General features: G+C 40.2%; 1 protein-coding gene across 3 annotated transcripts in view; it reads left to right on the plus strand.

The window, feature by feature from the left end:
* The window catches only part of Stx8 (syntaxin 8), a 277,290-nt gene that overhangs the window by 40,719 nt on the left and 210,930 nt on the right, over nt 1-25,641 (plus strand). For all 3 annotated transcript variants that reach the window (XM_029557503.1, XM_029557502.1, XM_008855736.2), the window contains exons 5-6: nt 7,376-7,500; nt 21,087-21,179. In XM_029557503.1, the coding sequence (XP_029413363.1) occupies nt 7,376-7,500; nt 21,087-21,179 (218 nt within the window). The remainder of the gene's footprint in view (nt 1-7,375; nt 7,501-21,086; nt 21,180-25,641) is intronic.

A 25,641-nucleotide genomic window follows, 5' to 3' on the forward strand; every position in this document is an offset into this window, starting at 1 on the left:
GGAGTTACAGACAGTTGTTAGCTGCCATGTGGGTGCTGGGATTCGGACCCAGGTCTTCTGCAAGAACAGCCAGTGTTCTTAACCACTGAGCCGTCTCTCCAGCCTCCATATCTGCATTTTTGTACATCAGTTGCCAAATGTATTTTTACCACTGTTGGTGGTGTTGCCTGCCAGCCAGTGATTTCATTACACTACACTTACATCTCTGTTTGTACAGCAGTGTTAATGTGCACAATCAAACATTTCATCATTATTTTACAAAGAAATTAAGTGGAAACAAGTGTGTCTAATAAGGGGAAAGAGGATCATGTTGACAGAGTTGGAAATCATTAGCCATGTCAAGTATCTAAATACAAGATATATATTACTCATCTTATTTGGGCCCTCACTGGGTATGTCATTAAATCATCTCATCCAGAACTAACTGAAAGAACAGAACTGTTGTTCAACAGTGTCCAGAGACATGGCCCCTAATAGTGTGAGAGAATCTTGGTCACCATTGCACAGTCCATTTCTAAGTATGTTTGCACCATGCTTTATGTATTAAAGTACAGAGTTGCTTACATTAAACATTGGCCACTGTTGTTGAACTTCCTCCACTAACCAGCAGGTGACGCTCAGTCACCATGAGCCTGGTAATGTGGTCCCCTCACAGACTGGAAGGCTTAGAGTTTCTTGTGCCCTTCTTCTTTTAAGGTTCTGTGACAGTCAAACACTTCAAGTAAAGAACACTTCCTTTCGCTTTTACTTGATTTTAGATTGCTGAGGTGACTCTCCTTAGAGATAATACTCTGGGAGTTCTAAAATTTGTAATAAAGGCCCAAATAATGCCTTCTGATGGCCTTTTCAGCACCCTGCATAGCTGTTCTTCTGTGAACCATTTTGCTAAGATTTTCATTTAGTATAAAACTTTTTATTAACATTTGAAAAAAGAGATAATGGGATGCAAAAAAGAGAAAGGATTTCTGGACTGAAAGAAGATGACAGTTCAACAAATATGGCTACCGGCACCCATACATCATAGATCATAAAGGAACTGCTTTATTTCAGAGTTGTTTTTAGCTGATATATTGAGGTTTGAAGGGTAATAAAAATTTCCCTTTCTTAAATTGTGTCACTTCCCCCAAGTCACTGAGGAAATTCAGCTAGAGAAAAAGTGGGATTGGTTTAAAATCAGAAAAATAGGTGGGGATATAGCTCAGTGGTAGAGAACTTGCTTAACATGTACAAGACATGGGTTTGATACCCAACACTAGAGAAAAAAAAATTAGAAAATTACTTGATTACAGTAGGTTTGAAGGTTGTATAATGAATTTTCCTTGGATGGTAGGGAAAGAAGCATTTTCTGTCTTTGAGTTATTTCTTCTAGACTAATGCTTAATGAGGATTACTTATTCAAATTAACAGTGAAAATATTTTGAGACTCTACTTTGTGTTAGGCACGGTGTTGGGCATTCTTCATTCCCACTGACTCCACTCTAAAGTCAGGTATTTGTGTTTTATTTTCCAGCCCCTACATTAGTGCCCAGTACAGAGGCTGCTCAGTATTTGTTGTACGGATGGGTTCTTGGATAGGTTGGTGGAAGATGGATGATGGAGGGATGGGATACAAAGTAGGATGTGGTGGAGTATGGACTAAGAGAAGTTAACAGTTTATAAATAAAACTCTAAGTATCTGCACATGCATAGAGTACAACCTTGAACAAGTACTGGTGTTTGGAGTGTTGTTTTTAGGAGCTTTATTGAATTTTGAATGGTAACAAATTTCTCTTTCCCTAAGTTGTGTCAGTTCCCTCAACTCAACTGGGCTTGGAAATTTTTGCTCCCTGTACCCAGTCCGCTCACCCACACTTGTAGGATTTGTCTTTAAATCGGTGTGTTAATTGTCCCCTTCTCACTGTTCCCCATTGTCATTTCCCTTCTCCTGACTCCCTTTACCACCTGCCTCAATTACTGAATTAGCTTTTTGGTCTACTTCCCTACCGTAGCCTCTCTTCAGTGTAATTCGGTCTGCACATTGTTGCCAGACTTTGTCTCTAAAGAAATTTATGTCAGAAAATCTATTTCTGATTGAAATTTGAGTCTCTGGGCATCTTTATATCCACAGAACAAAACTACAAAAAAAGTTTTGAAAAAGGATTTTCCCTTTCATACTGTAGTAGCATTTTCACATCTGTAGGCAAGTCTAGTTACTAACCTTTGTAGATGCAGCTCGGCTTGCTGACACCCTAGAAATAGTTTTGCTAGTCTTGACTATAAACCTCCGTGTGGTCTGTATATACTCATGCATTGATATTTTTTTCCAGATAAAACAAACATTTTATATAGTCACTTTGACATCTTTTTGAAATTCTAAGAAAAGCTGCTTCTTGGAATTCACTACCTTTGCAATTCTTTATTCAGTTGATAAGAACGCCCTCCCTATGAACTCCGAGCTCCAACTTCATATGTCAGCAGAAAGATGGATTATTTGTGCCTCCCCAGTATTATTATAATAATGTACACCATTTTTTGGAGGCTCAAAATGAAATCATTTTGTCTTTAGAAGTGCTAGTGAAACCTTTTCAAAAATCTAAGATAATACCATATTTATTAATATTGCATTAATTTGTTAAGTTCTGTCTTCAAAGAATATGGACAAAAATTGCTAATTTATTTAAATAGATGAGCCATCCACAGTGTTGTGGGCCTGTAGTCCCAGCTACTGGGGAGGCCGAGGCAGAAGGATTGTTTGAGCCCAGGAATTCAAAGCCAGCTTGGCAATATGCCGTCTCAAAAAAGAAAAAGGAGGGGAGGTGCAGGAGCTGTAGCCCTGTGGTGGAGCACATGACTGACGTGTGCTGGGCTCTGGGTTCCATCCACATCATGGTATTTTTTTAAAAAATCAAGTCTATCTTACACTTGGAAGCACAGTAATTAGCATTTTCTTTCTTTAACTGAAGAAATGCTCCTTACTTGTCATTCCAAAAGTGAGGTTGAGCTGGAAGGTGTTTTACTCACAGAATTCCCTTTCAAAGAAATTCTCTCCATGTGTTTAAACAGTATCTTTGTTGCTAAGTCTTGAAGGTAGCAGTTGATTAATGTTTTTCTTTTTCCATTTCTCGAGATAAAAATGTTACATACGTCTCTCATTTTGTCTCCCTCCAGTTTAAAACCCTCAGTGGCTTTCTCAGTTCTGTTTCGTAAGCCTTTCCCGAATGCTGCTTCTCTGGCATGTTCTGAGGCTCTATTTTTTTTGGTTCTGGGGTTATAAACATGACTGTCATGTGGCCTCTTTCTTCACAGAGCTCATAATTTAGGAAGGAAGACAGATGAGTAAATAACTAACTACAATCCTGCTTGATAAATGCCACGTTCGAGGTTGGGAACAAAGTGCCATGGGAACACCAGCGAGTGATTGATTGGAGGGAAGGGGAATGGAGTGGGATCAGGAAGGACTAAGCACCAGAAGTGACATTTGAGTTGAGCCTTAGGGGATGAATAGAACTTTGCCAGATGGACAAAGGGCTGGGGGCGGGGACACTCCAGACTCATGCAAAAACATCAGAGTGTGAAAGTTTGTGCCTTTGCCTGTGTGATAGGGAGCAATATGTAAGTACTCAAGGATAGGCAGGATGTAGGAGGGGGAATGTTGGGAAGTGATGATGCAGTGATCATGGGGCCATCTTGTAAAGTTTACAGTTGACCTGTAGCCTCTAGGAGGTCACAGAAGTTTTAAAATGGGGAAAATGATATGGTGAAATCTTTGTTTTAGATCATTCTAGCATCAGAATGTAAGACGGTTTGAATGAGAGTGACTGGGAACAAGGAAACCACTTAGTAAGTCATAAGCTTGGTCCACAGGAGAGATGATGAGGGCCTGAACCAAGTCTATACCAACAGGGTTGTGGAAATGTGGACCGGGGGCCGGAGAGATGACTCAGAGGTTAAGAGCACTGACTGCTCTTGCAGAAGACCCGAGTTCGATTCCCAGCACCCACATGGCAGCTATGAACCGTTCTTAACTCCAGTTCCAGGGGAACCTGAAGCCCTTTTCTGACCTCTGTGGCATTGCACGACACGGGTGTACTCACATACATGCAGGCACTACATTCATATACATAAAATAAAAATAATACATAAAATATTTTTTTTTAATGTGGACAGGAACTTGGGAACCGTCTGAGGAAGACCTGGACCATTGCTGAGATGTAGAAGACAGGGATAACAGCAGCAAAATACCTTGGTTAACTTGCTAAGCAAAACAGAGAGCTTAGGAGAAGAAAAGCTTATGGGGTAGAAGTAATGAATTTGACTTTGCATATGTTGATTTGAGAGGTTTACCACTTGGAAACTCTTAGATGAAATGGGCAGCTAAGCATCTGTAGGGTTGAGATAAGTTGGGAAGTCCTTAACACAATGATTTTTAGTCAGTATAAGGGGAGGGAGGACATGTTTTGCTTTTCACTATTCATATGCCATTCTTCACTCTACCTCCATATTCTGATATGATCCTTCTAAGGGCCATTGTGTGTAGAACAGTGTTGAGTAGTAATAGGTATCACACCAGATGTGAAGTGGAACATAAAAGCTAATGAAAAGAATGGCAGATAGGCACGGAGGCATATAGCAATGCCTATGATCTTACCTCTCGTATATTAAAGGTATATTCCTGGTAGGTCTGGGACATCAGAAAATAGAAACACTAATATTGAAAATAGAAACATCAATACTGGATACTCTTTCCTATGTGTCTTGCAACAAAATATGTTTCATAGTAACATTAGTTTGCATTTAGGTTTTCACTTTTTTTCTAATAGGTTTCTTTGAAATTGTTTATTTTTATTTTATGTATATGCGTGTTTTGCCTACATATATGTAAGTACACCCATATCATGCAGTGCTCCAGAGGCCACAAGAGGATGTCGGATCCTCTGGAACTGGAGTTAGGGATGGTTGTTAGCCACTATGTGGGTGTTGAGAATCAAACCCAGGTCCTCTCTAAAAATAGCCAGTGCTCTTAACTACTGAGCCATCTCTCCAGCACCTTTAATAGGTTTTTAAAGTATACACATAGCACACACCACACGTAAAGAACACACAAAGTACAGACAGACAGACACACACACACACACACAGATGGTTGTAGGTTTAATTTGTCATTTTTTGAGACTGCTAAGAAAATCTTTCATTTGTTGTTTTCTCTACTTTGATACTAGCATGCACATGCACGTGCATGTATGCATCTGTGTGTGTGTGTGTGTATGTGTGTATTTGAACATACAGCCTCACTCTTGAACATATACTTTCCCATTGAGCTACACCTCCAGCTCTTGAATATTAAATTGTAAAAGAATGCTTTAGGTGCCACAAGTTCAAAAGTGGGGCATTCCTGCACTGATGGGAACAGCTTCAACCAGTTGCAGTCTGCTCATTGGAGTGATGGCTTGAAGCTGGCCACTGATGCACTTGTGGGTTTCAGGCAGTTTTTATGAGCCTCAGACCCATGCTTTTGCAGTGAGCCATGTACAACCACACATGATTCGTGTTCTGACAAAAGCTGGCACTTGTAAGATGGCTTAGGAGTTAGGAGTGTGCAGTGATGGCACATTGCCTTCTTCCTTTTTCATTGCTTTCTGCCCTGTATTCAAAGGTAAGTAAAGTTGAATGATTATTGTATGGAATAAATGGGAAACCTTGGCATCTTGAGTTCTTGGGGCTGATCATGTAAAGACCTTAAAGAACACATCTGTCTTTTTGATCGAGTGGAGCAAAGTCATGCTTGTGGTTGGCATGTTAATTGGTACATTTGAATAAAAGACCAGATTTGTGTTTAAATTCTTAGTCCAAGGAATCAAAAACGTTCCCGTGTTTGGTTCAGGTTTTTGGGTTTTTTTTTTTCTTGAAATATATTATATTCTTCTATTAGTTTTAAAGTGATGAATAAAAATTGAAATTAATATAGCTTTTTGCAAAAAGTACATGCTTACTAAAAAAATTTTCAGTACCTCCTGAGTACAATGCAGTAATTGATGTGATGAAAATAGTTACCTTACTGAGTGGTTGTCCCAGTGCCTGCACTCAGCATTTTGTACACATTACACAGGTTGCCCTGCCCTTCATAGATGAGGACCCCTCCTCCAGTGAGAAGCTGTGCATTGGTGGGCATAGATTTCAGTCAGTTTATGTATAGTTTGTTTTAATTTGTTCCTGTTTATTAACATAATGCCTATTACATAATAAGTACTGCGTAAATATTTTTGAATAAATAAATTACTCTATTTAATCCTTGCTTCAACTTCTTGAAGTGGGCGTTACTGTCTGTATTGTCATTAGGTGATGTGCTGGTGACTGTTCCCTCTACACTGGGATGCAACATGGGGGAGGTGATTTTCATGTCCTGCCTTCTGTCTAGTGGTTGGAAGCCTTAACTATATAAGGCCAAACAGTAGGGTAGCAGTTACTTCTAGACAATATAAGAGGTGCCATCAGGATTTAAAGAGTGAGAAATAATAGAGAAATGAATGAGTAGACATGAGATCACCAGGAGCTATGCCTGAACGTCGCAGTGACCTAATCCACACTAATTTCTGTTGTTACTACAGTAACATCGTCATTGTTGTCATTTCCCCCTTGAATTCCATGAGAGCTCTATTGTGAATGTTCACCTCTCTATTGAAGTAGTCACAGGTAGTTTCCTGGGCTAGATGATCCTCTGGACTTAGAATGCGAGCAGGAAATGAGATGAAAAGAATCCTTCATTCACTGTCCTTAGACACCAAGACCAGCATGTCTGTGCAAATTAGAATGTAGGCAAATTACTGTAGGCTACTGGAGTTCTGATAGTGATTCATAACTCAGTGTGATTGTTATGATTGTTCCATTACGTTCATAAAATTGGATTTGAAACTCTACATGTGTTCCTGCAAGGAATCAAGTACCCTTAATGGGAAATTTTATTATCTTTTCTATGCTCTTTAGCTATAATTACAATATTGCATTTGTATGAAAAATATTTGTGCCTTTTGTATCAAAGCCTGTGAAGCAAACTGTTCTAATAAGCAGGCTAGTTCCAGTTGGCCTCATGATCTTGAAATTTAAGAACCTCGTGTACCAGCTTCTCTGGTTTTGAGTCAGATGTATTTTGGAAGATTAGTAGGATGAGTCTCACCAGCTCTTCAATGCGCTGGAATTCCTTTGGGACCATGTGGGTTCCTTATTCAGCCTCAGACCTCTTATAGCACTGAACGCAGTTCCTGGAATAAACTAAAGATGCAATAAATTGTGCAGATTGAAGTTTCAAAGCATGCCAGGCGGCCATCTCTGTACTTACGGGAGTGATTTGCAGCCAAGCTGTATTTTTTGAGTTGTGTAATGCATTTACTGTTGTTCTAAGGTCCAGCCTGATGAGCGAAGAAGCTAAGCGAGGAACACCCAACCCTTGGCTCTTTGAGGAGCCGGAGGAGACCAGAGGTTTGGGTTTTGATGAGATCCGGCAACAACAGCAGAAAATTATCCAAGGTACTGATCATCCAAGGACTGTGGGCTCAGGACCTTGCCAGAGTTTGAAGCTGGCCTTGATTATTCCTAATCCCCATTGAAAATTAGAGTAAAAATTGTTGTTCTTTGAGTTTCTTGTGGTTTTCCCTTCAGGATACCTGAGGAGTAGACCATTGATGCCACTTGTCTTGGTACCTCATAGAAGTCGTCTTCAGTTTGGCCTTTTACCTTCAAGTTTGTCTTGTCCATTAGCATTTTTCCCCTCTCGTTCTTTGAAGTCTTTCCCCAAAATCCGTTTGCCTTTAAACATGCTAGTTACATTTTTATGTTTCTCATTTAAAAAATTTCAGAGTAATACATGCTTGCTGTACAGAGTTCAAGCTCTATTAGAGACAGATAAGATGACAAGGTTTGTATGCTGCTTCTCCAATCTCGACACTCTAAGTAGATTAGTATGTATATCCTCAGCCTTGTTTGTGTACAATTATATGCCCAGTTAGTATAAACACATATATTAAGTAAATAGCCCATAAGATATATAGCTATCTATACATGAGTCATCCTATAGTTTTTTTTTTTTTTAAACTTAATACTACACTTTTGGGGGGCTGGAGAGATGACTCAGTAATTAACAGCACTGGCTGTTCTTGCAGAGGACCCAGGTTCAAATCCTAGCACCCACATGGCAGCTAACAACTGTTCATAACTTCAGTTCTAGGGGCTCTGGCACCCTCCTCTGTCCTCTGCATGCATTGCATGACACAGGTGCACTTACATGCAGGCAATACACTCATACACATAAAATAAAAATAAGTAAATAAATAAAATTTAAAAACACTATACTTTTTCATGCCAGTATGCATGCATTCTTTCTAAAGGCATTTATTGAAGTGTAATTGACATGATCATAGACAGCACATATCTGAGTTGAAGTTTTACACACACACACACACACACACACATTTGTGAAACTATCACTACTGCAGTCGGCATAATGAATATAATCACAATTCTTAGTTTTCTTCCTTGTCTTGCCCACTCCATTCCTAGGCAACTGCTGATCTGCTTTCTATCGCTATTAATTAACTTCTGTTTTCTCTAATTTTATACAAGAAAAGTTATATAGTATTTACTCTCTTGAGGGGAGAAGGGGATCTGGCTTCTTTCTCTAAGCATAATTTTAAAATGCATCTAGATGGTCATGTGCATTAGTATTTCAGTCTCTTAAATTGTAGATTAATATTCTCTTGTTTGCATTTATCAAAATCTGTCTATTCATGTGTAATGGATATTTTGATTATTTTCAGTTTTGTGCTGTTAGTGGAAAAGTTGTTTTGTTCATTTATGTATAATGCTTTGTATGGATAAGTGTTTTCTTTTAAAAACCTACAAGTCTAAAATTTTTTATTTGATTGATTTATTTTTATTTAAGTGTGTGAGTGTTTTGCTTGCATTTACATAAGTATACCTAACATGCATGCAGGGCTTGTGGAGGCCAGAAGAGGGCATCAGATCCCCTGGAACTGGAGTTATAGACAGTTGTTAGCTGCCATGTGGGTGCCATGTGGGTCCTCTGCAAGAGCATTCAGTGCTCTTAACTGCTGAGCGATCTCTCTAGCCCCACTACCTATAAGTCTGATAACTGTGTCATATAGAGGGTCACTCATTTTTCTTTTTTAAAAAAAAAAAATTTTTATTTTATATGTATGAGTCTTTTGCTTACATGTATCCATGAAGTGCCCACAGAGGCTAGAAGGGGGCATCAGATCCCCTGGAACTGGACTTACAGGCAGTTGTTAGCTGTCATGTAGGTTCTGGGAATCCAGGTCCTCTGGAAGAAGAGCAAATGTTCTTAACCACTGAGCCATCTCTCCAGCCCCAGTCTGTCTTATGTCTTTCCTTTTCCTCCTCCATCTTGTGTGTGTGTGTGTGTGTGTGTGCGCACTGAGGATTGTGTTCAAGGGCTGATAAATGACAGGCAAGTAGTCTACCACTGAACTCTTTTTAATCTTAATTTTTAAAATTTAGTAGACAAAATTGTACATATCTGTTATATATAACATTTTTAAATATGTATTCTCTATAGAGTAGGTAAGTCAAGCTAGCTTGCATTACCTCATATTAGTGGTGAGAATACTTAAAATCTACTCAGCAGTTTTCAAGTACGTTAGTCACCATAGTGTATAATAGAGCTCTTAAACTTATTTCTTTCTATTTGAAATTTTGTGTCCTTTGACCAACATCTGTCCAATCCTCCAGCCTTGTCTCCTGGCCCAGCCTCTAGTAACCTTATCCTTTACCCTGTGAGCTTGATCTTCTGAGATTCCAGTAGTGAGATCATACAGTATTTGTCTTCTGTACCAGGCATATTTCACACAGCATAATGCCCTTTAGGCTCATCCATGTTGTTGTGCATCACAGGATTTCCTTCTTTTTATGACTGAATAGTATTCCATTGTATATACACACCATATTTTTAATTTATTCTTTGACAATTTCATATGTGTATACAGTGTGTCTTGATCATATTTACCCTGACTTCCCCTCCATAATGCATTCATCCATTGATGGACACTTAGGTGGTTTTGGCTTACCTAGGCATCGGGGCAGTGCTGCAGTGAAGGTACAGATATCTCCTTGACATACAGTCTTATTTCCTTTGATATGTACTTAGTGGAATTGTTAAGATCATATAATAATACAAATTTCATTTTGTATGTTTTGAAGCACTGCCATACTGTTTCTGTAATAGCTGTACTAATTTACATCTTCACCAACAACGTATAAAGATCCCATTTTTCCACATCCTTGCCAACATTTATAATGTTTAGTTCTTTTTGTTTTCAGTGTGTTTTTAAAATTAGTTTTTTGGAGGAGATAATAGTGTAACTGTAGTGAAGTGATAAGTCGTAACTGTTTTACTTGTTTGTGCTTTCCTGATAATTGGTGGTTAAGCATTCTTTCGTGTACTTCATTTGTGTGCCTTCTTTTAATGTCTTCTTGGGCATTTGATCATTAAAAAAAAAATCCAGTTATTTGGGTTTTACTGTTGACTAGTTTGAGATGTGTTTAACTTCTAAAGAAACTGCCAACTAGTTTCAAAACTGTCTGTAGCATTTGTAACTTGGTTATAACTGAATGTATGTACAGGTTCTGGCTGTTTCATGTCCTCATCAAATGTAGTAGAGTCAGTTTTATTTCAGTCAGCCTTTAATAGGTGTGCAGGTATAGTCCACTGCAGGATCACTATATGTTTCTCAAAGATTATATTCTAGTTACTTTTCTGTTGCTGTGAAAATAAACCAAAAACACTATGACCAAAAGCAACTTGGGGAGGAAAGGGTATTGTTTAATCTTATACTTCCGTGTCACAGTCTATCACTGAGGGAAGTCAAGGCGGGAACTCAAGGCAAGAATCTGAAGGCAGGACCATGGAGGAGTGCCGCCTAACAGCTTACTGGCTTCTGTTCAGCTAGTGTTCCTATACAGCTCAGACCCACCTGCCTCATTAAAGACCTATCAGAAAGGCACAATAATCAAGGGACTGTAAAAATAAACCACATTATTCTTTTTCACAGTATTTTTGGATATCCTTAGGTTTTTCATACTTCCATGTGAATTTTGGAATGTGCTTTGAATTTCTACAAAAAAAAAAGTAATTTTGACCAAGATTACATTTTTAGATTAATTTGAAGAGAATTGACATCTTAACCATAGGCATCTCCTAACCCATAATGTTGATTTATCTCTAAATAAATCTCCATTTATTCTTTAATTTTTCTTAGCAGTGTTTTTTATTTTCACTGTAATACCTTATATAGCTTTGATCAGATTTATCCTTCAGTATTTCTTATCTTTATTAGAAGTAGCATTTAAAAATGTTCACTGTGTAATAGCTGCTCAGATGTAAAACTGCCATCAATTTTTTTTGTATTGTTTTTGAGTCATGCAACCTTGCTTGAACTCACTAATTTGATCCAGTGGCTTATTTGTTGAGTCTGTAGATTTTTCCACACAAATTGTCACAGGTAAAGACACTTACATGTCCTCATTTCAGTCTGGATGCCTTGTACTTAATTTTCTTGTCTTATTGCACTCACTACAACCTAGTACAATGTTGACTAAATTGGCAAGACATTCTTGCCTTGTTTCTGTTCTTATTGGGAAACATTTATTTGGATGTCAGTTATTGGGGGGGGTTTCAATACTGGATATTTTTTAATATCTAGAAATATTATTGTGAGTTTCTATGGGACGCAGTTATATTATTTTGGGTTTGCTTTTATTTTTATCTATTTTAAATTTTATTATTATGTAAGAGTGTGTGTGTATGTGTGTGTGTGTGCACATGTGTGTGTACACATGTGCCGTAGCGTGCACATATGGAGGTCAGAGGACAACTTTGTTGAGTCAGTTTTCTCCTTCCAACTTTGCATGGTTTCCAAGAATTGAACTAAGGTCGCCAGGCCTACACAGAAGTGTTTTTACCTGCTGAGCCATCTTACCAGCCCTGGGTCTTGCTTTTAAAGCCAGACTAAAGAGGTGTTCATTTTAGAGCATGGATCAGAAAACTGTGGCCTAATATTTTACATTTTTGTGTGGTATACAAGTTAAAAACAGCTTTCAAAGTTTTTAAATGGTGAAAAAGAATCAAAAGAATATTTTGTGACTTGTAAAAATTATTTGAGATGAAAAGTTCAAGGCTTATAAATTCAGTTCAGTGGCAACACAGCTGTACTATGTACTTGCAGTATCCAGAGATACTTTCCTCCTTGCAGTGGTAGAGCTGAGTCACTGCTTTAGGGACTATATGGACCACAAAGTCCAAAATGCTTCCTATGTGGACCTTTACAGAATACACTTGACTCTGGTCTAGAGGCAATTTACTGAGCCAAAACTATTCTGAATATTCTACATGGTGCTCCAGGAGTAATGAGGTCATTGGTTGGTGGGAAAGGGAACTGTGTCCTACCCCAGCTGAGTGTAAAGGATGGTTCCTTCTACCCTTTGAAGTGACTCAGCCCTGGGACCCCTGACCTACAGTTGAGGACTCAGTGCAGATACCTTGTAGGACTACAGAGCGCTCTCTCTCTCTCTCTCTCTCTCTCTCTCTCTCTCTCTCTCTCTCTCCAGCTTTCCTCTCTCAAGCACTAGTCCAGCTACCTTGATCTAGTTGGACTCTTCTCAATTCAAGACATCGGCTGAGCTCCCATACCTGGGCTCCCCCAGCCCTACAACGTGCTGGGAATGCTCCTAAGGCAGCCAGCTGAGCAACCTCAGAGCCTACCTTACTTGTTTTCCCTCATCTACTGCTGTGTGTTTCTCAAAATAATGGATTTGACTACTTGCCTATCTCCTGCCTTCCCCAAATTCTTCCAGGCTAAAAGGAAAGTTGGTCCCTGTCGGTCAGTCCATCTTGGCCAGAACATGAATCTAATTCAATTCTGAATTCTCTTTTCACAATGAAATTACCTAGAAAATGAAACACTGGCTCTCCTTTCCTTTAATTTTACATATCTTCCCCTTTACTGTATCTGAAGGACACTGTAAACAATAAAAAGAACCCATCTTGACATATGGCACAACAGCTCACATTCAGAGCTCTCTCTGTTCCATGGGAGTACGATTCCTGAGAGGACTGCTTTAGCAAATACAAGCCAGTGTTCCTGCCATTGCTGTTTGCCAAGGAAAGCTCTTCTCAGCCAGGAAAAGCATTTCCGACCCTGAGAAAGGTGCTGCATTTGGGGACTGCTCTGATTGGGTGTGAGCACATGCTTCTGACATGGCATTGAAGCTGCCAGTGTCTGCCGCACTGAGATTCTCGCCCCTTGCAAGCCTGCTGGCTTGCTGGTGTGGCATTGGGGAGGGAGGAGCAGCACATATTTCAGGTCTCTTTATTTTCCTGCTCTTTCTTACCTTTGTGTTTTGAAATGCTGGGTCCCTTGTTGCTTTGGTATACAGTAGAGCAAGCTGGTTTTTGAGGATAAACACAAACATGGAAGTGGTGCTTACCCCAAATGCTTCGGAGCCTTTCCTGTGCCTCAGGAATCTTGTGGTATGCTGAGGTCACGGTGCCTGTGCTCTGTTGCCATGCCCTGCACTAGATAAAGGAGAGTAAGGAAAGGCCATTTCTGGTTTCCTTTTGGCCCATGGAATCTATTAGCCTTTCTGTACTTTAGTGGAGTCTTAGAAACACTCTGGAAAGCGTCCATAAATAACAAATTTATTGGTTTAACTTAGCCTTGAAGGCACTGAATACTTTTCTTGCTGAACCTAGAGGCTAGGTCACAACCAGTTACCCAAGGCAAGCTGTGCTACTTCAGCAGTAGCCGGAGATGTAAATAGGCCTTGGAAGATGACTGTAGTGATGATAATGACTTGTTCACCTCCGAGATCCCTGCCATAGACCAAAGGAAGAAGACTGTGGTCAGTATAGACTCTTGTCCCTGAGTCAGACAGCGGCTCATGGAGAAATGTGAAGTGCGGTTCCTCCACCTTTCCTCAGGAGGTCTCTGTTGATGAAGTTTCTAAATTAGCACCATCTAATCTTACCAGTATTTTGTAGATGTACTTTCTAGATTTGAGCAGTACGTAGCACATTGGTTATAGATTTCTCGTCTCTGTATTAGCTGCTTTTCTAACTGCTGGGACAAAATACCCAACAAAGCAACTTAAAGAAGGAGGTTTTTTTTTTTTTTTTTGACTCAACCAGTTGAGGATACAGTCCATCATAGGAAAGTCGGCAGCAGAAACTTAAGGTGGCTGGTCACATGACATCTGCTGTGAAGGAGGGAGAGAGAGAGAGAGAGAGAGAGAGAGAGAGAGAGAGAGAGGGATGGTGGTGCTTAGCTCCATTTCTCCTTCTTACTCAGTCTGGGACCCCAGACCACGGAGTGGTACTACCCAGGTATAGAGTGGGTCTTCCCACTTCAGTTAATCTAATCTAGAAAATTCCTCACAAGCATGCCCAGAGTTTTGTTTCCATAGTGATTCTAAATCCCATCAACTTGGCAATCAGGGTTAACCATCATAGTCTCTAAACATTTTCCTGAGAAATGAGGCCAGGGAAGGCAGCTAGCTAGATTCTGTTTTACACTGGAACGTCTTGGTTGGTAATCTTTGAATAGTTTTAATCATGGACAATTCTCTTGAAAGACACTTTCTTGTAACTATTACATATATTAGGAGTATTCTTTTCCTAAAAAAATCTTAAAAGTAAAGCAAAATAAAAACATCTATTCTTAGACCTTGCTCTAGGGCTCTTCTTAATATAGAGATTAACTTCTTTGTCTGGCTTGACTTAATTTTTTAAAATTTTGACTTCATCTTTTCCTCATTCTTTTTCTTCATTCTCCAGGGAGAGCACCTTCCATACATTGAGTGTGAGACATTCCAGTGCTTCTTTCTGGGTACTGGGCATCATAACACCAGCTGCTTTTTCAAGGGCTGCTTTTTAAACTCAGGGGCATCCAGTACTGGCGAGAACCTTTCCATCTAGCAGAAGCTGTTTTCTTTTATAAAGCTGGGAGACCCTCAGTGGTGCATCTGAAAGGCCTTGACTAACATGGTAGTGTTCTGTGCCACTAGCTAGACTCCCATCTGGGGCAGAGACAGGAAAAGAAGACACATTCTGAGCCCTAGGGTCTTTGTCATGTGCTCAGATGGGGGACTATGGTTATAACTCTTGTCCCTCCATTTATTTTAAATGCTGTTAAGGCTTGAACTCAGTGTCTTCTGCATGCTATGCAAATGTTCTACCATGTAGTCCCATCCCTAGCATCTTTATTTTGTTTACTTAGCATACTGATGACTTTTTGCTGTGGAAAATTTCAAACGTAGTAGTGTAAGCTATATCCATTTCTACTACCAATCAGTTTCAGTCATTATCTACCCATAATTATCTCTATCCACTTACTGTCCATGGACTCTGTGTGTGTGTGTGTGTGTGTGTGTGTGTGTGCGCGTGTATGTGCACATGTGGGTGCAGGTGCATAGGCGTGTGTGTGTATGTGTATGTGTATGTGTTCGGAGGCCAGAGGTCAACTTTAGGGATCATTTCTCAGGATCTGTCTCCCTTTTTTAGGCAGTAAGACCCAGGGATAAACACATGCCACCACACTTAGCTTTTTTTTTTTTGGTCTTTTTGAGACAGGGTCTCCCTGTACACTTAGCTTTTAATGTGAGTTCTGGGGACTAAACTCAGGTCCTTATGCTTGAGCCCTGGACTTCTTTTCTAAGTGAACCCCAGACATTATGCCATTACATTGGTGAGTATTTCAGAATGTTTATTTTTTTAAAAAAGGACTTTTAAAAAGATTTATTTTTAAATACACACACACACACACACACACACACACACACATACATATGTATGTCTCTGTGTGAGTATGTGCACATTGGTGCAGTTGCCTGCAGAGTCCAGAAGAGTGTTGGATTCCCCCTGGAGCTGGAGTTAGAGATGGTTGTGAGCAGCCTGAAATGGGTGCTGGGAATCTAACTTGGGTCCTCTGTAAGAGCTATACTGACTCTCAACTGCTAAACTGTCTCTTCAGCCCCTAGAGCTGGTGATATTTTTTAAAAAGGCCATGATACAATCATCACCTGTACCAAATTAGCAATGATTCCTAATCAAATCAAATACCCAGTTGGTATTGTTTCCTTGGTTTTTCTGTGGTGTGACCTCTTAGACCATCCAGTTCAGGGTCTGAATATGGCCATACATTGTGACTAGCAGATCTACACTTTAAGAATCTCACTAATCTGTTCAATACTTTTCAAATTCTTTTGTTTTTCTCTGTAGTTCTTTGGTGAAGACACAGGATCTTTTCCTGTGTCGTTCCCACTTCCTGGTTCCCGCAGTGTGTATATGTTGTTCAGCGTCTTCTTTGGCCCCAGATATTTTTTGTAAATTGGCTAGATTTAGTGGCTTGATTGGAATCAGGATTGTTATTTTTGGCATAATATGTTCTGATGACTCTCCCTTGTTTTTTAATCTACAGCCACCAGTCTGTCCTCCCACAATCGAATGATATTTATTTAGAAGATGATTTTCCTGAATGTCTAAATATAGGAAGTATCTACATACCTAATTGTTCCAAAGGGATTTTCAGAAAGTGATTGTATTAGTGCTCCCACAATAAATTAGCACACACTTAGTTACTTAAGCACATATTACTACAGTTCTGCAGGTCAGAAGTTCAGCTCAGGTCTCCCAGGGCTTAGATCAAGGTGTCAGCAGGCTGCATTCCCTTTCTGGAGGTCCTATGGCAGAGCCTGTTCTCTGCCTTGTTCTGCTTCTAGAGGCTGCCCATGCTCCTTGGCTCGCAGTTCCGTCTTCAAAACCAGCAACTGCACCTCTAACCCTTCTTCATATCTCCCTCTGACAGCAGTTGGCCAGGTTCTCTGCTTCTCAGAGCTAATAGAATTTTACTGGGTCCACCTAGATAATCTAGACTCATCTCCCATCTCAGATTCCCTAATCTTAAATCACATCTGCAAAAGTCCCCTTTTCTGTAAAAAGTAACATATATACAAGTTCCAGGAATTAGGACACAAATATCTTGGCTGCCCAAGCACACACACACACACACACACACACACACATGTCTCTGTGTGTGTGTGTATTTGTGTATGTGTGTGTACATACATGATTCTTCCTTCCACAGCACTCATGTCTTAAAATCCACACCACTGTAAAATCAAAGAATGATTCAGAGTATGGTATTTTGTGAATAACCAATTATGACACCATAATGCCTTGGACTATATGATAGAGTGGAGCAGATTATAGAGAATGAACTGTCATGACATCACAGTTTCACCATTTATATTAATAGTGTCTGTAGTGGGTTCTGATTGCTCCTATTTTTGGAGGTAGCAGCATTTTATTTTGATTATCATTAAGTAGCCAAACCATGTCCCCTTACAAATGCTGATCTAGAGCTCAGAGAAGCTCAGGTTATTGGCATGGTTATTTTGCTTACCCAGCATCGGCATCTTCTGTGCCTTTGGATTGTGGGATGAAAATTTACTGCAGCAGTTACACGTGCTAACAGGGTGCTCTGGTCTTAGGAAAATGACATGAGGACAGAATTTCTAGTCCTCTTTCTGTTGTATGTTAAGAAGTAATTTTTATGTAATTAAGTCAGACAAGAAATCTGAAAGAGAAGAGTGACACTATTTTACATTGGCAATCTATGTTCTTACTAGATAAAGCAATGTCAGGACTTTAATGAGAAACCTTAGAGGAAGCCCCTTCCCTCTTTTCAACCATTCTTCTTCACACTGACACTGGCCCTCAGTCCGTCAATGGACGATTCTTCAGAGGCATTTAGACTTTGACTGTAGCATAGACACTCTTCCACAGGGCTAGTTTGATGAGAGGTTTATCTTGGAGGCCATCCAGGAGGCTGCTACTAAAGCCCAAAAGGACCTCATTATAAAGTGATTTTGCTGTAAAATGGTGCCTTGGAATGATCCCTAGAGACAGCAGGTCATTTATAGTTTTTAAAAAGTACATAGTGTCAAAAAATGTCACCAAGGCATCCATGCCTCACACCTTAATTTTAAATAAATTCCAGATGAATCAAAGAGTTAAGTGTAATTGCTTAATTCCATAAAATAGATTAGGAAAAAATATATAAATAGATGTGCATGTGATCTTGAGTAAGAAGACCTTTGTGGGTTTTGCTTTCATAGGTAAGCCCTTATGTGGAACAGTCATTAAAAACCCATAAAGGAGTAAAGCTGCAACCAGCATGTGCCCAGGTGAAGTCGGTAGGCTCCACCTCACAGTCTCTTCACAGTGTACCTGGAAGCAAAGGAGTGTGGCTCTCATAAAGACCTCACTGGGATCCCTAGCTTTAAGAAGTGGAGGCAGGTAGATCTCTGTGAGTTCAAGGCCAGCCTGGTCTACATAGTGAGTTCCAGGCCAGCTGGGGCTTCAGGGAGACCCTGTCTCAAAAAGACCAAAAATGAAAAAGAAAGAAAGAAATATATGCTATAGCTGGGCGGGGTAGCAGACACCTTTAATCCCAGCACTTGGGAGGCAGAGGCAGGCGGATCTCTGAGTTTGAGGCCAGCCTGGTCTACATAGTGAGTTCTAGTTCCAGGCCAGATGGGGCTACAGGGAGACACCCTGTCTCAAAAGACCAAAAAAAGAAATGTATACTGAGGCCTTAAGAGATGGCTCAGCAGGTCAAGGTGCTGCTGCCAAGCCTAAGCCTCATGACCTGAGTTCAATCTCCAGGACCCACATGGTAGAAGGAGAGAACCAACTCCTGTATGTTGTCCTCTGTTCATGGTAGATGTATACAAAGATACATGGGGGGCACGGGTGGAGAAGCACAAGCACAAGATAAATATTAATTTTTTAATGTCTATTTAATAGTAAAAGGATCTTGAATAAGTCGAGTTTAATTCACCTTTCCCTATAAATTTTAGCAAATGAGAAATTTTAATTAAATTGAAAACAGTGATGCTATTTTACTATAAATTGTTTTGTCTTGCTTTTCAAACAATATATGAACTTTTAATATTAAAACATAAACAGTATGATTTTTAGTGGCATTTTCTGGATGTGCTACAAAGTTTTAAATAAATTCTTGTGTGGGGGCATTTAGTAGTTCCTGATAGAAATGTAGTACTCTGGGTCCACTCAGGACAGAAATTCGCAGGTATAGTTTAGTGTAAAAAGTTACTAACAGTAACAGAGGATTAGAATTATGAAGGGTTAGCCAGCAAGAAGTGAGAAATCACAAGAAGACAAATAGCAGGTGTGGGGTACAGTCACTAACTCTGGGGCTGAGATGGTCAGTAAGGAGCCTCAGATTCCAGGGCTGAGGAGCGGCTCAGTGGAGGGTCTTTGGATTCCAAAGTCACAGTGATGCTGCCCCCTTAGGTGCCTGGGAAAACTCTTCAGGGCAAAGCACCTCGTCAGAGGTTCTGGTTCTTAAGAAACACCCAAGGGGGGAGATGTGTCCTGTTCTTTGAGTGCCACAGTGCTCTGAAAGAGCTGGTCATTAAAGAAGTTGGAGGCACTAAAGGAGTGTGCCAAGAAGAAAGGTTTGAGAGTTGAGAATGTAGTGGTGTGGAAGAGAACATGCTTTGCATGGACCAGGCCCTCTGTTCAGTCCCTAGGACCTGCCCCTGAAAACAGAAACAGGAATGAATGGAGAGAGACACACCAAGACACAGAGGACGCTGGAGCCAGGAAACAAACCCTGCTATCTTAGTTACATTTCCTGTTGCTGTGATAAAATACCCTGAAAAGGCAACTTTAGCAAGAAAAGGTTTACTTTGGAGGTTACAGTTTCTCATGGTAAAGAAGTCAAGACAGCAGGAACTTGAGGCCGCTGGTCACATGCAGCCTCAGTCAGGAAGCAGAGCCATGAATGCTCATAGCCAGGCGACTTTCTCCTTTGTAAGCATTCTAGGACCTGAGCCCTGGGAATGATGCTGCTCAAGTTTAGGGTGAGTTTTCAGTTAGATTTCATGGAATCAAGGTAATCCCTTACAGATAGGGCCAAAGGCTAACCTAATCAAGGTCATCCCTCAGAGGTGTGCCTCCTCAGGCGATTCAGATCCTGTCAAGTTGATAATCAGTATTAACCATCTCACCTGGTACAGCTCCAGAAAAGGTTTCCAAGGAGTGAAAAAGCTAAATTGGAGAGGTAGTAAATTGGTATCTAGCACAGGGGTAGATCCTTGTAAATACATTATTGAGTATCTGAATATTTTCTTATGTACATTCCTAGACCTAAGGTGGATAGATTAAAAGGGACATAATCTGCTCTCAAGAAAGATTTCTATCAGTAAGTTGAATTTATCTTCCTTACCACATTTTCTTGGGAACTACAAGTTCCTCCCACTTTAGTTAGCCATATGCATCATTCTTTTTAATACTTACAAATCTGATAAACCCCAAAATCTCATTACTGCTTTTTATTTGTGTTTTTAAAAAAATTAGTGTGGTCAAGCTGGTGAGATGATTCAGCAAGTAAAGGCTATTGCAGATAAACATGATGACCTGAGTTCCATCCTGGGGACCCCCATGGTAGGAGGAGAAAACCTGCCTCGAAAGTTGTCCTTTGACTTCCATACGCTCTTACACAAATACACACCAAAGTAAATAAAATAATTTTTAAAATTTAGTGATGTCAGCGGTTTAACATGTTTATTTTTCCTTTCTTCGGTGTACTTCTTGTCTGTGTCCTTTCTCCATTTTAAAAACTGGGACATTGCCCTTTTATTATTGATTTATAGATGTACTTTATGTATCATGTATTAGAAAGCTTAAATGTTTATGTAGCCAAATTTAGTAAAATTTTACTTTTCATCTTTAACTATTTGATTTTCTAGGAAATCATTTTACTATGAGATATGAAGTAAATATTTAAGTTTTGTTCCAAAAATGTGAATTATTGTGTTGCTTATATCATATATTGAATTATATTACTTGCCTTTTTATAAATGTATATAAATGCATGTGTGTATATACATAATGTCTATAAATGTCTACATATGTGTGTGTAAATATGCACAAGAGCTTTAAAATGTTTTCCTTTTGGTATTTAGTCAATTTATTTTTGTTTTTTGTTTTTTCCCAGAACAGGATGCAGGTCTTGATGCCCTTTCCTCTATCATAAGTCGCCAAAAGCAAATGGGGCAGGAAATTGGGAATGAACTGGATGAACAGAATGGTAAGAACAATTCTGGAGTGATCAGGTTTGCCATTCCCCAGAAATACTACAGGCTCAAGTATTTGTTGAATTAATTTAATATGATATAGCACATAGAATGGTTTAATACAATTGATGGTGGTTTGTGGACAATTTAGATTGTAGTTTTCAAATATTATATAAAGAAATGTGACTAAAGTTTCCAGTTCTTGCTGTGGTTCAGTGGCAGACAACTTGCCTCACATGCATGAGACCCTGGGTTCAATCCCCAGGCGGCCAGAAAGACAGAAAGAAAAAATTCCAGGTCTCAGCGACTGTTTCAATTTAATTAAATAACTTTGGTAAGTGCACCCATGTCGTGCAATGCCTGCAGAAGACAGAAGAGGCTGTTGGATCCCCTAGAACTGGAGTTACGGACAGTTGTTAGCTGCCACGTGGGTGCTGGGATTCAAACCCCACTCTTCTGTAAGAACAGCCAGTATTCCTAACTGCTGAGCCATCTCTTCAGACCCAACTTTGGTTTTCTTATGAGAGGGTCTTACTGCCTAGCCCTCGCTGGCCTTGAACTCACTATGTCAATCAGGCTAGCTTTGAATTTGAGTGATTCTCCTGTCTCTGCTTTGCCAGTGCTGAGATTATAGACATGTGCCAGCATACCTGGCTAAGAAGTACTTTATGATCTATTATCCCAAGTACTTTTCTGTGGATGATGTGAAATTGTTCAATGTTTGGTATATTGATGCAGTGTATAATAAGTCTGTGTGAGCCTCATATCATCTCCACACCCAGTGAAGTATGTTTTTCCATCATAAATAGCCAGGCTATAGGACAAAGAAGTGTTTGAACATGTCTGTTCAGGCTTGATGTGACGAATCTGGTTTGAGAACCCAAATCTGGTTTGCAAACCACAATGGTTGGAGCTTTGAGACTCAGGTTCCCTGCAAGGCTCTTGTGCTTGAGTTGTGTAGCGAGCATGCTCGAGCTGGATCAAGAGTTGTAGCAGTAGGAACGGTGAAGAATTGGGATGTAGGCAGGAGACTGCCAGGGCTCCTACTGTGATGGATATGGTTAGGTAAATCGAGAAGAGTCACTGGTTTGTTAGTGAAGAGTATAAGTCCAAATTAGATGTGTCCAAGCAGGGATGCCACTGAGAGGTCCAAATGGAAGCATCCCGTCGACAATTGGTGATGCAGTACCAGAGCTCAGTGAGAAGAGCAGAGAAAAGCCATGGCACAGAGGTGATACTTGGAAGCCTCAGTCAGGCAAGTTCCAAAAAGCTAGCACTGACAGGAGCTCCTATGCTGAGCACTCCCAACTATATCATTTTCCTTTCTCTCTACCCAAAGTCGCAAAGGCTATGCTATCCTCATTGTTAGAGATGAAGCTCTAGAGATGAAGCCAGGACAGTTAGAAAAGGCAGGATTGAGATTCTAACTCAGGTTTATATAATATAACTGCTTCTTCTATTGTGCTAGCTTCCTCTCCAAGGAAGACGAGGTAGGGAGACAAGAGTCCAAAGTTAAAGAGCCTGAAGTTTTAGCTTTGGTGACAGTACCATGATGTAATGGCTTTTGAGAAAGTTCATATCATGTGTGGGCAAGCATGGGTGAAGTCCCTCTCAGCAGGGAGGCTGCACTTGCCAAAATTATACAACAGGCACTTCTTTTCTCGATCTCGAGAAAGAATGTGTTCATTTGTTCCCATGGTTTAATTCCCTTTCTCTATCATAAATAAACAAATCCAGCTGTTGATCATCTATCACATATAGATTCCTAAGCAAATGGAGAAACCCTATGTCTCTGCTGTCCTAATAGTGACTTGAGGTGGCTCAGCACAGAGAGAAGGACAGGTTGTCCCTTTTCTTGACTGTACTAACATGAGCAAACCAATTTACATATTTGTGTGTAGTTCAGATATTGATCAGTTCTTTCTTTGCAAGCTAGTAAGATCATAAGTTTTGTAGAAAAATCTGGCTATCTGGTATCTAACTGTTCTTTACCTCAGGGAAAGTTGCCTGTTCAGTGGGTCTGGCCCCAAACTGATGAAATGTCTTGTGATATGTGTAGACTACAGTATCTATGGCTATGTGGCTAAGAATTGAAGATGCATGATTTGGTATGGAACATACTACCTTCTCAAGGGAAAGTACCATGTGTTCCCCAGCATAAGCAAGCATAACAGCACATCTTTATTTGGCTTTAGTTTAGTGGCTATGAAACAAAATTACTTAGGGAACTTTAACACTTACCCCCCCCCAAGCCTAGTGTGTCTGTGCTAGCTTTCTGTTGTTGCTATGATTTTACCACAAAAATAGCTTCTTAAAGCAGCATAGACTTAGTGTCTCGCAGTTCAGTAGCACACAAGTCTGACTTCAGAAAACCAAGATATCAATAGATGTCAACATTCCTTTCTGAAGGCTCTGGGAATGAATTGGTTTCCTTGCCTTTCCCAACTTCCAGAGGCCACCCACATTCCTTGGCTTATGAGCCCTTCCTCTGTGTTCAGAGCCAACAGCAGTAGGTGGAGACCTTCTGATACCGCATCACTCCTGCTGCTATTCTGCCTTCCTTTTCCACTTTTGAGGACCCTTGTGATTACATTGCACCTGCCCAGACAAGCCAGGAAACTTTCCTCAAGGCCAGCTGATTAGGATCTTTAATTTCACCTGCAACCCTGGTGTCTCTTAGCCATGTAGCCTCACATATTCACTGGTTCCAGGGACTAAGATGTGGCTGTCTTTGGGGAGCCATTGTTGTGTCTACCGCAGAACTTCATGGATTAAAAGCTCTGCAGATTGATTTCAGTGTATTGCCAGTGCCCTTGCTGACTGTGCTAGGAAGATGTATTTAGAATTGGACTTTCATATTGCCTCTCCTATACCCACTTGACACATACAAATCCTATACATGCACAGGACATTCCCAGTTCCAGGTGGCCACGTGGAACTTGTGATCATAGGCAGAGTTCTTCCGCTCATTCATTTGACCCCATCTCCTCGTCTCTTCCACCATGTCTCCTCGGCCCTTGCCCTCCTTCCACCCAGGTGGATTCATGTCTATACAGACAAACTCGGTATTTTTCCATGAGCTGCCAACATAAGCTGGGTTTTTATGTGGTGGCCTCCCAGGTAGGTCACAGTTAAATGGGTGGTTTTCTAATGTGATGTTTTCTCCCCAGAGAGGGCATGCTCAATCATTTTCTCTCACAAGAACTGAGAGACACTAAGTGGGAAACAAAACAAACACGTCTCTGACAGGATTATAGTCAGCCTCCATTTTTTTGTTAAAGTGAATCAAGGTAGCCAGGTGTGGTGGCTACCTTGATTCAGAAAAAAAAACCAACCAGACCATTCCATTTGGAATCAAGGATCAAACCTTACTAATAAATTCATCGTACTTAGAATATAACCACATAGCCATAGGATCAAATTATTATCAGATTGGGAATCTAGTTTTCAAACTCCACATAGTTAAGAGGGTCTGGCCAATTCCAGTTACCCGTTCATGTGGCAGTTACCAGTCTAGTGAGGGAAAGAGTACCAGTGAAGGGAAAATTCCAGTGATTGGAGCCTGCATGCCAACTGGTTTGTTGTAGGTTGGAGATGAGCAATCAGGTGATAGAGATGGCTTTTGTAATACCAATGCTGGGAGTGAGGAGACCAGTGGGTCTTTAAAGAGCTAGAAAGTATGATTGCTCATTGAAAAACACTGTTTTCTCAAGGATTTCACATGCACATCAGTGAATTACCACTTACTGATTAGTTAGAATTCCTGGTTGAATTTTCATGGTAAAAAGTGAGAAAGATACTGTATAGTCACCCCCTCCAACCCCAGAGGATAGCCATATCTCCACCCCTGGAGTTTGCGAATGTTATCTTATGGAGTAAAAGGGATTATACAGGTGTGTCAAGTTGAGTCAGTCAAGACAGGGAGATTATCTGGGATTGTGCAGATAGACCCTAAGTGTAGTCACAGGTATCCACATGAAAGCAGGGGCTAGATGTGTCACTCAGTGGTAGAGCACTTCCCTAGCATGTGCTAGACTACTAGTTTCATCTCCAGCACTGCCAAAAGAAAAAAGAGTTGGGTGTGAGGCAGAGGAAGATTTGTCAGAGAAGAATAAGGCAGTGCAGTGACTGAAGCAAGATGTTATCCTCTGGCTGTAAACACCGGGAACATGAAGCAGGGGTACAAGGGATAAGGCTCTATAAGCTGGGAAAAGCAGAAAATGGATTCTCCCCCAGAGTGTCTGGAAGAACAACATCTTGATTCACTCCAGAGAAACTGATTTCATACTTCTGTCTCAAGTACTGTGAGGAATAAATATATATTGCTTTAAATTACTAGGTTTATGGTAATTTATTAGTGCAACAAGAAGAAAGCAATATGAGTTGCCAGTGGATTCAGATTAGCTAACGTTTGGCATTATCCATGGTCTATACCTTGCTTACGTGGTGAGGTGAGTTCTTTAAAGCAGGCATCAC

The sequence above is a fragment of the Nannospalax galili genome, unplaced genomic scaffold (genome assembly GCF_000622305.1).
Source record: "Nannospalax galili isolate Female #2095 unplaced genomic scaffold, S.galili_v1.0 scaffold146, whole genome shotgun sequence".
Lineage (NCBI taxonomy): Eukaryota > Metazoa > Chordata > Mammalia > Rodentia > Spalacidae > Nannospalax > Nannospalax galili.